At 41.4% G+C, this 13,335-nt stretch overlaps 1 protein-coding gene across 1 annotated transcript in view; it reads right to left on the bottom strand.

The window, feature by feature from the left end:
- The window catches only part of Fam3c (FAM3 metabolism regulating signaling molecule C), a 46,910-nt gene that overhangs the window by 257 nt on the left and 33,318 nt on the right, over positions 1 to 13,335 (bottom strand). The window contains exons 7-10 of the mRNA XM_051151871.1: positions 12,582 to 12,640; positions 11,455 to 11,505; positions 9,160 to 9,244; positions 455 to 581 (exon numbers count right to left, since the gene is read on the bottom strand). Of these exons, the coding sequence (XP_051007828.1) occupies positions 455 to 581; positions 9,160 to 9,244; positions 11,455 to 11,505; positions 12,582 to 12,640 (322 nt within the window). The remainder of the gene's footprint in view (positions 1 to 454; positions 582 to 9,159; positions 9,245 to 11,454; positions 11,506 to 12,581; positions 12,641 to 13,335) is intronic.

The raw sequence follows: 13,335 nt of genomic DNA, 5'->3' as shown, positions 1-13,335 counted from the left end.
AGCAATGAGGTCCCATGAATTCAAGACTCAAGATAGTAAACGAATGACCGCAGGGGGCAGGGGGCGATGTGGAAAGCCTTCAAAATACTACAAATGTTTTTAAAGGATTGTGTGTTTGCCAAAAAGGTGTGTATTCTATCTGCATTCGGAGACATTTGCAAATTCAGCTGATTCTAGCATCACAGTCCAACTGAAATCCTTAATAACTGGAGTACTTTGAAAGATCTGAGAGTGATAATGCCTTGTGTTAGAAGGAAACAATTTTTTAAAGTTATTCTATATGTTTTTAAAAGTCATCATTAGTTAAATTACTTACAGAGAACTTATAAAAACTATCTGGACATTTTCAGTATTGGCTTAATCTAATTTTCAAATAACTGGTATGAAAGTATTGTATGAGAAAATTTCACTGGTTTGTTCTTGTCCATGAGTTACAGATGTCCCAGGCACTAACCTGTTCGAAGGGGCTTTTTGTCTTAATGCCCTTCCCGCCACCAAACACCCAGTTATCTCGGAAACCGAGGCTGGTGATGGAAGTGCTCCCCAGCTCAGCAATCAGCCGCCGCGCCTCATCCGTGAGTCTGAAAGAGAAGACAGAAGCACAGGCTATCGCAGATCTGTAATACTTACCAAGAGACACCCTGCATAAGAAAGTGAAAACACTTCAAGTTACATCAAAGAATATAAAAAAATGGCAACAGAAAAGACATTTTCTACAACATTCCAATGAGTTCTTTAGTGATGAATGGTGTATGAATCGAACAAAAGTGAGCGCTGATAGATGCCGAAGGCTTCTTAGCACTGTCTTTTATTTAAAACAATTTTTTGAGACTAGGTACATAAGTTGTACTTTAGTTACTTAATAAAAATGAGTGTAGGAACCACATGAAAGTTAAACAATTCTGAGGAAGACAGTGACAGAAGTCAGCCCTCAATTGAAAGGCACTGTTAGAAACATCTGTGTGGATTGTTAACATGTCAAATGAGTCCCTCCTAGCTCACCAAGAGCTGGAAGGTGCAGATGAGCAGTCGCTAGAGAGCTAGAAAAAGGAAACTAAGAGCCAGGCGCACAGGTTATCTGACATGAATGAAGCCCTCTGGCATGTAAACAAACAAACAAACAAACAAACAAAACCAGTAACAACAAACCCAACTTCTACAGATTACTGAGACGGATCTGCCCTGCTAGCACCAAGGGCAGGGCTCCTCTATCTGGAAGGGACAGAACAGTCAGGAAGGAAGGGAGCCTTCAGCTCTCTAATCCCTTAATGAAGACAAAACAACAACCAAAACTCCACCAACTTAAACTCATTTACAGGTACGTGGGGTGCTTTGCATTTTAAAAGGGAACTTTATAAAATATGAGGCACACATGATGCAAAGAATCCCACCCACAGGGCAGGGGAACTGTTTCAAACAAAGCCTGAGTTTCTCGGTCACTGTGCAGCGCGGCCAACAGAATCCGTGAGAAAATGAGCCAAAGCCCCTGGAATAACAGCAGGTGAGATCCACCTCTGAACGATGCAATATGAACAAGTAAACTGAAAAGGAGTGTATTGCCTGTGTTCAAAAAGAGCCCATAATATAATAATAATAATAATAACAACAACAACAACAACAACAACAATAACAACAACAGTAATAATTAAATGTCTAAAGGGGCCAGAGAAACAGAACAGTGGATAAGAGCTTGCGTGGCTCCTGCAAAGGACTCAAGTCTACTTCCCAGCTCACACACTGGGTGGCTCACTACTAATACACGCATACACACACAAATTAAAATAAAAGACAAAGAGCCCATGCCATCTGAGAGTTTAAAGCCTTCAGATGGATGGTGTCCACATGCTTCTGTCCCGGCCTCACGGAATGAGCCGTCATCCATCACCTGTGGTGAGTTTGCTCCACTGTCGAGCACCCACTGCACTGGAGGGCAGCTCCAAAAGGGCTGGCTGAGCCCTGTTACTGAAAAGTCACCGTTCTTCTACGCATGTAATTTAGCTATGTGCTCCATTTCGGGCTACTTTTTAGCGAATTCTTTGCTTCTGTCAACACAGCCAGATGAGCTGCGATACTGGAGGTAGGGTAAAGCATGATGCGATGCGGCTGGCAGGCAGCAGGCTCGCAGGATGCCAACGTGGCTGCCTCCTTAGAGAGCCATGGGGCTCCCATTTGCATTTAATCCTCAAAATTAAATTACAGTTTGCAATCTTGATAAACTGAATTAATGAGAGTTAAACTCACAAACAACTGTAGCATCTGCCCCCCAAAATAGTTGGGTTATCCAAATGCAGGTATGTTCCTCTATCTAAAAACATAAGAAGTAAAATCTTTCCTATCGAAGTGTTTACATGAACTAAAAACATATTTACTGAAGGGGCAGCCAATCATCTTCCTGCATTATGATCCACATGGATAAAGTGAGCTAGAGAGCTAGAATCAATGTGACTCCACTAACTTCTGCATCTTCCATGGGAACATTACAATGTTCCTGGGCAGAAAGGAATTAACATAAAGGACCCGAGTTCCTCCTGCCCCCCGCAAAAGGCCTGCCAGCAAGATTGGCACTGTTGGCATCTAGACACTCGGATCTGAGGAGAGGACCTACCCTTTCCAGGACTGCTGTGCTGCACAGATGAACACCTGTTCTGTGGGTGTTTGTAACCGGGGGATGGGTTACATGTAGGGTGCTTCCAGGAGCAGCTTCCTATCACAGTGCTGGGCATCACAGTGCTGGACACTGAGTACTGTACTTCCCCAGGGGGCAGCACTTTGCAGCAGTTGACTGCATTCGTGGCCGGTTCATGTGCTGCAGCATGCTTTGTGTGACCCTACAGGGAGAGTGATTCTAGTGGGCAGGAGGAGAGACGGGCGAGGGAAGGACCTGCTCTGACAGCAGATGACCTCAGTCTAAATTCCCACGCATGGCTGCAAGTACCTGTAACTCTAGCATTGGGATGTCAGACACACTGATCCCGAGAGCTCATCAGCTGGCCAACCTAGCTCAACCTAGCTTTCGGCTCAGTTAAAAAAAAGAAAAAGTCTCAAAGAAGGCAGTAAGTCAGAGAGCAGTAGAAAGGCATCCAAAATCCTGCTCTGACCCCCCCATGCAGAAGCAGACACTTAAGTGCATAAACCACACATAGGTATGCACACATACATAGATTTTAAGAATTAAAAACAAATACAAGGACTATTGGAAACCTGGCCCTGACTCCCTCCGGCCGTTTCCCCTGAATTCATGCCCTGGCTGGTCATTGCTATCCACCTTTTCCTGAAACAAATCATGGCCCTGAGGATCAAACCCCAATGCTTGTGTCTCTGTCCAACTATAAAGTCACTTCGCAATGACTTCTAGCGCGCTCTGGTCCTCCTATGCATGGGCTATGGGTTGTTTCCTGTTCCTTTCATTGTACTCCATTTTAAGTGAAGGGCAAGTTCACATTTCAGAAGGAAGTTTAAATCAACACAAAATAGTCCCTGTGCAAACAACGTAACATACACAACTGTCAAAATGTAAAGCCCAATCTAATAAATAAACAGCATAAAATGGGGAAATGCGAGCTTTTTGTTCTGAACGAGGAACTGAGAGGCTGTTGTGTGTTTTTAGCACTTACTAATGGTATTACTGAGTTCTCCTGAAGTGATGCTGAAAAAGCTTAAGGAGATGGGCTTGGTGGCTACGAGTACACGAGGGCCCAGGATTGAGTCACAGCACCTGTAAAAAGCCAGTGGGGCCACACACATCTGTATCTCTGGAGGCTGCAAGATGAAGGCTGCGGATCAACGGCACAGATGTGGTGAAAGACCTGTCCCAGGGGAGTAAGCAGAAAACCAGAAGAGAACACCTGATGTCCTCAGGAGCACACACACCTATACAAACCTGTACAACACACACACACACACACACACACACACACACACACACACACACACACACACACACACACACACTAGTTTTAAAAATTTATGTTGGGGGCCAGCAAGATTTCTCAAGAAGAGAAAAGCTCTTGACAACAACATGAAGATCTGAGTTTAGTTGCAAAGATAGGCATGGTGAAAGAAGCAGCTCCAGCAAGCTGTCCTCTGCCCTCCATATGAGGACCAGGGAATGTGGTGCACAGTCACACATCCACAATAAGGTATGATACATCTAAAATGATTGTGTTGAATTAGTTTTTTTAATGAAGAAGTTTCTTTAAGATGAATAGAAACTTTGCGATAATACAGCAGGAGAGAAAGAAAGCGTGGGGCCATGTCTTCCTAAAGACAGCTTAATATTGCCTAGGGTCTACCTGGTACAGAGACAGGTGTGAGAGGCCCCCATCTTAACAGGCCTCGAGGCTTTAACACAACTGTTGCCATGGCGGAAGTACCATGTAGTCTGCAAAAGTCAGCAGGTAGACTGAGCTACCTGCCAAAAATAAAACAAAGACCTAATTTGTCAAAGCTCTCTAAATGTACTACCTTGCTTTTTGGCTTCTATAGTTCCAATTCTGGCTAACTGTTCTTGTTAACTGGAGTGTGTCAGCCTGGGGCATGTTTTTTTGTGCTTAAAAGCTCACCTTGACCTGAGTTTGATCTCTACAGTACACATGGCAGAAGAGAACCAGCTCCTGAAAGTTGTCCGCTGACATGTGCACATGTGCAATATACCACACCACCACCTCCACCACTACCACCACCCCGCCACACACAAACAAACAAATAAACAAGCAAGCGAACAAACAACACTAATAACTTTCACTATGTAACAATCTGGGGAAGGGGCTGGTTTCTAAATCAGTGCTGTCATAGGAACTTAAGTGAAAACAGGAAAGCTTTTAAAGAATAAGACAAACCACATTACTAAAGACAAAGCTTTTGGTAACACTGCGTAAAGACCGGCCTTGTCAGAATGAAACAGGACTCAGAATCAGAAAGACCTTCTGCTACAAAGACAAACAGAGTAACAGATATAATTTAGGGACCCTGACGTAATCCCGAGGGATCAAGGCAATCTGCCCAGGGAGGCAAACGTTGCTTGAGGCACAGAAAAAGCAAACAGTAACTCTGTAACAGAGTCCAGGTCTGTATTTGAAAGTCAATCTAAGTCTCTGCGTCTTTACATCACACCCACAATTCTTAATGCAAACCACTGATATAATCTAAGGAAGTGTCAACTGTTTTAGAAATGAAAAATGGAGATGCTAAGCCATTAAGTTTAACACTCCACAGTTTTCTTTTTTTTTTAATTTGTACTTTATTTTTAAAAATAACTGTGGTTATTCTTCAACTGTTGGTGGTGGTGGTGGTGGCGGTGGTGGCGGTGGTGGTGGTGGTGGTATGTGTGTGTGTTTGTGTGTGTTCTCCTAAACAAATACAACATGCCCTGTCCATGCATGGCTCGTATTATTGCAGAAGATAAGGCAGAAAGATTATAAGAGCCAGAGGAACAGGAAGTTTGCCGTGAGGTGTTTTTTGTTGTTGTTGTTGTTGGTTTTTTTTTTTTTTAATCTCCAAAAATGTCAGTAGCTGCAGGCATGAAGTCTCACCAAACAGGCCTAAACATGACCTGAACAAGGAAGGAAACCAATAAACATGCTAAAATGGCTGGGAGGGGGTGCTCACCAGGCCTCAACCATAGACAAACAACTACACGCAACTAAGAAATTCGAGAAATAGTCTTCCCCAGGGAGGGCACACCAGCTGATTATCTAGGGCTGAGATGATGGCTCAGTGGTCAAGTGTTTGCTGGGCAAACAAGAGGTCATGAGCTTGACTCTAGAATCATACTTAAAAGCCAGAAGTGACAGTGTACACTATAGCCCTGGCTCCAATCATACAAATTCCAATTCCTACCAAGAGTCTAGCCTGGAAGGCAACAACAGCCACGGTAAGCACAGCAATAACGGGAGACACGCAAGGGAGGTGCGTAGCTGGAAGGAACAGGAGTGAGTCAAGCCAAGTTAAATGACATCTCTGGAACTTAAGTCCCATAGCAGCAGATCAGGGCGGTAAACTAGTTTCCTCTATGAATTTCAAGCTAGCATCTGATCGCCTCAGAAAATAGACGTTGTAATAAAATAACGGAGCTGCAGCTGGATGGCGCGCTTACCAGGGGTGCACTGGCAGCTGTTTGCAAAGCCATCCCTGCAATGGATTAACAGACGAAGAATTCCGTGAGGAACCAGGTCTCTAGCTTGGTGGCACGCTGCCCTGGGTAAACATTTTTATCAAAGCCTTAAATTTAGACACATGAATGACTTTGGAGCCAGTACAAAGCCTGGATCATGGAAGCCTCCTAGGACACACGTCAGACTCAAGACCAGGCATGCCCAACCAGCACAATCAAATCTAACAGGAATAAATGAATATAGAGGTCTTCATTTACATTAAACAAAATCAAGTTCTGAATGGAGAAAAAAACCTGACATGAAAGGAAAAGATCTGACAACTTAACAATCTAACTTGACCAAAATTTCATGAGCCAAAAATGTGATTTGATTGCTTAGGGGGAAAAAAAAAAACTAATATAATTCCAGTCTGCATGAATATTCAAAGAAATGTAATCTCTGAAACATGGCAAGTTAGCATCTCCATTGTAGCCAGTTCTGGCCAGACCACATCTGGAACACAGCGCTTAATTTGAGACACTCATTTTAAGAGAGGAAATAATGAGCTAAAGAATGCCCATGAAACACAGCCAGGAAGGGAACTGGATGTGAAACCTAATATGATAAAAGGTTAAAAAAGGTATGCCTGGAAAACTAAAAGGAACATTTCCATCAGTCTCAAATACTACGGTATCGGGTGACGAGGGAACGCTTTTACTGTTTCTGCTGCTCCACTGACCCTAGAATTCAGAGGCCACCCTGGGAGGACAGCGTCTTTTCATGATCTCCCCAGCTTCTCAAGGAAGCAAGCACTGGCCTCCAGCAGATGGGGAGCCCGAGGACTCGGGTTGACATGAGGGGGACTTGCCCATGCTGGCTGGCTGCTTCCGGTTGCCTTCACAAGACCACATCAGCAGCTCATCAGAGTTCTGGTTCCCACTAGGCTCAGTCATAAAAGCATGGAAAAAGAAAGGTCGTGTGTCTCTAGGCAAAAAAGGGAGCTTTTAGGTTAAAAGCTGACATTATACACATAATACCAATACTCTAGCCAAGCCCACGCACAAGTCACTCTATTAAATGAAGAGGGCTTTATTAATAATTAGACTCTCTGTTCTATTTAGCTATGTAAAAACAGCTAAATCTGCCATTGATATTAAGCTTCAATTGATAGATTAAAAATTATCATTAGTTGAACCAGTGATAATGAACCAGTGTTGCTCATAAAATGCCTAAGAGATAAGAGTATCAGAGAGGGGAAAAAACATACTCATTTTTACAAGACAGTTATAAAGCAGCTAAAATGGTGTCTTTAGGAACAGAGAGAAAGAGGCTAACCGAAGAGAGCCAGAGACAAATCCAAGCGTTCTTAAAACCTGACATAACACTGTAAATCTCTCAAAACTACAAACGGGTTGTTAAAATACAGAAAAAGAGTAAAATCACTGCCAGCGAGAATCTGCTAATTATCCAGTTTGGAGATGGGAAAATACTGCTCAAGTTGAAGAGTCAGAGGAACTAAAAGGGAAAACCTACAACTTCCACTATGTAAATGCTACCCTGTTAAAAGTCAAGGGCACCTTAAGTTGACAAAAGCAAGATTACTACATAACTATAATTTTAATAAGAGAATGGGTTAACACCTTAATATATAAAGGGTTTTTGCCAATCAATATGGGTCAACTTGAATAATGAAAAGATAATTTATAAAAGAAAATACTCCTAGCACTCGGGGAGGAAGAGGCACACGGATCTCTGTGAGTCTGGTCTACAAATGGTCTGCCAGCCTAGTCTACAGAGTCCTGGACAGCCAAGGCTACAGAGAGAAGCCTTGCCTCCAAAAATCAAATAAAGAAATAAGTTTTAAAAATCTTTAAATAGAAAGGAAGAAAGGAAGGAAGGAAGGAAGGAAGGAAAAAAGGAGAAAGAACCAACCTAGGGAATACACACAAAGGTCTAATCTCATAAACAATGAAATAAGTCATTTTTTTTAAATCTATAATTAGAAACTCTAAAAAACGTACAAATGACTAATATCACTTAAAATTTTAAGGAAATAGAGGTAGTACTGAGTATTTAAAGTTATAAAATCATAACTTACATTGAAAAAGAATAAGACATAAACAACTATATTGTAAGGAATATTCAATATGGAAAAATACATACCAAAACGAAGAAAACTAAGTCATTAAGTCATCTGAAACAAGAAGAAACTACAATATTTTCACACACCATCCCTATACAGTGAAATGATCTAACTTGTTTTCCAATTTTTCCAGCATACACAATACAAGAAAATTACCCTGTTAAACTTTATGAAAAATATATAATATCCTGGGCTGGAGAGATAGCTCAGTAGTAAGAGTGTTTCTGTTGTTGCAAGGACCAAACTAGATTCCCAGCACCTATGTCAGGCGTTTCACACCTGCCTATAACTCCAGCTCCAGAGGATCTAACACTTCTGCCCTCTACAGGTATCAGCACTCACACACACATACACACACATGCACACGCACGCACACGCGCACACACACACACACAGCTCACATCTGTGTGGCCATTAATTCCACTTTCAGAAATTTACACCAAGGTTATAAACAAAGGTACAAAAAAGAAAAAAAAAAATGTATACAAGAAAGTTAACAGGTTCCCCATTAGATGAAAAGCTTGGCCGTTAAGGAGGCACTTTTAACAAATGTGAGTGCGTAGGACAAACTGCTATGAGCCATAAAAATGCGCCTGATGAACGTTAGTCCAAACAACAAGGAAGAATGCTAGAGAAAACTGTTTAATACCGTTACAATATAAAAGAAAGTATAAAATACTTATGTACAGTGTGATTCAAACTTTATCATAACGTATGAATGATGGACCTTTACATGTAAAGATAGAAAAAAATAGACTTTTTAAAAGCTATCTATAATTATCTATAATTAACCTTATATTCTTAATAAACTGTTTTTTTTTTCAATAAAAATATATTGCTTTTTAAATTTTTTTTGAAAAGATATTGCTTTTTAAAGGATAAATTATAGCTCCAGAAGTTGTGTTAGGCTTTAATTTTACATACTTGGTTGCTCCATCGTCATATGTTGCCATTAATACTACTGTCCCGTCCTGTATGGTCTTCAGAAACTCAATGAACGGTGCCACATCTAAAGACAATAAAGTGGGGATTTTCTCTGTAAATAACGGAATCAATATCACAATAATTTCTAAAATTAATGTTATATGAAACAAAACAATTGTTTCTAATGAAAAGTGATGTACAGGCAAGACAGACAAATCCTAGGAAAAGCTTAAAAACTCGTTTTTCAAGTCCACATAGAAAATAAATAAATTCGCTAAACAAAACTACCAAATTTATTCCTTAATATGGTCCTTCCATTTCCTGATTTATTTCTTAGCTCTGAACCATCCTGTGTCTTTCCTACTCATATCACTGGAGCCAATAAAAATTGACAGCAAATTTATAAAAGAGCATCACTTGTAAAGTGAGGACCTCAGGGATCTTTAAGAAATATGTAGCTGGGTCTATCGTCCATAGGGAGCCTGATTCTGAGGTCCATGTGAAGCTCTGGGGAACAGCAGGAGTTGGGAGTCAGGGCCTTGATTAACAACATGGGTGCTTATCCAGGAAACGCAGGCCCACATTTATCCAATCCTCATAGACCGCTGTTAAAAAAAATTCTTTTTTTCAATCTGTAAAAAGGCAGATTTTTAAAGTTTCTAGGTCTATCATTTTATAACAATCTGGGAGAAGGAATGTAGACAGTAACTAAAAGCCAAACTAATTACGGCCAACACTGCTCTCCTTACGCACCACGTCCACAGGAACGTCACTATAATCCAGCTCACCAAGTAAGACTGGGGCTGCCAGACGGTCTGGTTTGGTACTAAAGCATTTTCCGTCGTGAGCTCTCTGCTTGTTAGTTCTCCATATAGACCACAAATCTAAAACTACTCCAAAACTATATTATTACTTCAAGTCTTCTCAGTTTCTTTTCAACATCAAGGATTCCAAGGATTTTTTTTCTCTAATTGATTATATTTTACAGTAGGGGCATTTTCAACGCAGGAGCATAAATGCCAAGTCATTCCTATTGACATGAGAAGATGACACTAAACTGCTATTATTTCTGAACCAGGAAGTCTTTGGCAGCGGTTCAACTCCGGGGATGGGCACAGAGAGCAACCCCAGAGCTCTGTTTACACGCCTGCCTTCAACAGCTACACGGAAGAGTCTCTATGTTATAAATCAACCGAGAGCAATTACGCCCCCAAGAACTTAAAATTGATGGGAACGGTGTAATTTAATATAGCTCTGACAGCTATGAAACGTTCTCTAAAGCTTAAATAAATAATACACAGCATCTTATTAAAAGCTAAAGAAATATTAGACACATTAGCTTGTCTTGAAACCAAACATAAACGTCTGGAAACCTGGGAGCCACCGGCTTGTAGGGCATACGTAAGCAGGCCAGGGGACCAAACGAGAAGTGGGGTCGGCCTGCCTTCCTCAAAGATTAAGAAATCCTGCTGCCTGGAAAGACAGCTCAGGGCTTAGGAGTATTTGCTGCTCTTCCAGAGGACTTGAGTTTGGTTCCTGGTACCCACAGCAGGCGGCTCACAATGCCTGGTACTCCAGCTGTAGGAGTCCAGGGCCTCTGGCCTCCTTGGGCACCTGCACCCATGTAACAGACCTCTGCATAATTAAAATAGGAAAAACAAATCTTTTCTTTTTTGAAGCCCTTCCCTTTGGGGTAACACTCTTTGAGCAGACAGTGCTTGTTCTGCATGATGGCCAGCTCTTCCTGTCCCTCGGACTCACAAACACGGAAGGCAAAAATATCTGGCTTCTTCTGAGTCCAGCAAACTACAAAGAAAAGTCTAACCCTCTCTCAAATGTTTGCTAGTGTAACAGCAGAGTCCACAGGGAGAAATAGGACAAATTAGTGGGAATAGTGCTTTTCTTGGACCTGAGTTTACCTCACATACTGAAGGCTCCCAACTTTTGACTAATTTTTGAGATTCAAACACTGTACACAAGCATATTCAAAAACTGGGTGAATTGGTTATCCTGATCTTCCGAGGATTCAAGTTTTCAGGCAGAAATCTAGACAAACTCGAGGCTTTGAGTCAGTTGTCCTGCCAAACGTGGAGCAGTGGTGTCCTTCAAATCTCAGTCACACACAACTTTCCTAGCACAACTGAACTGCATGCGCCATGGCAGGTCATTTAAGCATGATGGGACATGTAGTGAGAGCAGAGCCAGGGAAACCAAACGGAAGTGCAAACAGTAGCATAGCTCTCTAGAGAATGGGTTCAGTGTCAGCAGCAGGAACACGGTGCAAGTCACACGTACCTCCTCCCCACATGTCAAAATATTTGGTGTCTAATACCTCCCCCGTTTTCCCTGAAAGAGACAGAATGCATATTAAATCACACAACTGAAATATCAGTATAGAAAAAAAACTCTTATCCAACCAGCAACATGAACTCACTAACGGAAGGAACTGATGATAGAACTTACAATCTGGATCACACACAGAGATGTGCATCACTGACTTCAGATCAGCTCTACCTACGTTTCATTTTTATGTGGGGTCATCATCCTCTGAGAATTACCACCAATACATAACCTCTACAGCAAGGAGATTATCTACCTAAATCGGAATGAAAACAGCAATCTATATTAAAGCTATTCTACAGCAAAATCTATACTCATTTTACATTTAAGATCAATTAAATAGATGAAGAGACATTATAGTTTTTACCTGGGAAAAAGAAAATACAAAGTCCTATAATTCCCACCTATGAATAAAGCAAAAAGAGCTGTTCTCTGCTGTAGGCTGGGTAAACTGCTAGCTGTTTCTGCTCAACACGGGCAGTTACAGGAACATGTGCCTGAACAGAGGCAGCAGTACATAGGTAGCATCCTGCATCCATAGGCTGGATGCCCAAGATTTACTTCTGTAACACTCACTACATTCAGGAGTCAGCAAACTTATTTCCACCAATGAGCCTCTGAGAAGAACGTGGATGGATTTGAAAACTTACAACAAATTATGACTTCCTTCCTCTCTCTGCTTATCTAACAATCCACCATCCCTTATCATTTTTACAAACCCTTATTACTACCTTCCTTTTTCATGCTAAATAAGAAATCTGAAAGGTAGAGCAAGATGGCACCAACTTAGTATTAGGTTGGTAGTTTGCAATTTCACAAGAAGCGTGCCACAGTGCACATGTCTGAAATGTGCCCAAGCAGACATGCTACCCATAAGTAAATTCCAAGTCTCCACCAGCATGGTTTGGACAAGAGAGCACTCTTGTTGGTAAAGCTTCAGTGCTGAATGCTGCTTTCTATTCTATCCTAAGGGTAAATTTTAGAGTAGGGCACACATAGGTGCGCACGCGCGCGCGCGCACACACACACACACACACACACTATGCACTGATTATATTGATAAAATACAAAATTATTCTTACCGTTTACCAAGGCAACATTTATTCCTCTTCCAACGTTATTCTTCACACCACTCATCAAACTGAAGGGAAAAAAGTTGGGATAAATTTATAGATATATCACAGACATAAAAGCAAAAAAGGTATTATACACATATCAAATTCTCAACTCAGCAAACTAAAAACCATTTATTACATCAAAGATGACGTTATATTGAATCAACTATAATGTCAACTCAAATAATACTTCATAAAATTAAAAAATACCCAAAAAGGTATAATTGTGCTATAGAGATGGTTAAGTGGTTAGGAACAGGCACTACCCATACAGAGGACCAACACACATGTCAGGAGGCCAGCAACCTCCTCTAACTCCAGCTCAGGGGAATCTGATGCCTCTGGCCTCCGTCGACACCTGCACTTATGTGGACATACCCAGACACACACAAATGAAAATAAATTATTTAAAATAAAAGCCTTGTGGCTGAAATGCCACACTGTTACCACTCTGTATAAAACTGTACAGTGCCATCTGAGGCGTTCTTTAAGCTCATGGGCACCACAGGACACATCTCTAGAAGCTACAGGACAGACCATCTCTTCTCCACCTTCTGTAGACTCAATGTGATACCGTGACACGAAATGGAGTCATATGCTATATGAACACTTTAAAATCTGAAGCTAGAGGGTACTGGAGTATTGTTGTGCCCATGTCACCTCACTGTGAATGTTTTCCTCATCATTATCAATGACTTTCTCTGCACTCGGAATGCTGTAC

This window comes from Acomys russatus, chromosome 10 (genome assembly GCF_903995435.1).
Source record: "Acomys russatus chromosome 10, mAcoRus1.1, whole genome shotgun sequence".
Taxonomy (NCBI): domain Eukaryota; kingdom Metazoa; phylum Chordata; class Mammalia; order Rodentia; family Muridae; genus Acomys; species Acomys russatus.
The sequence above is the reverse complement of the archived record's forward strand: the minus strand, read 5'-3'. Positions and strand labels throughout refer to the sequence as shown.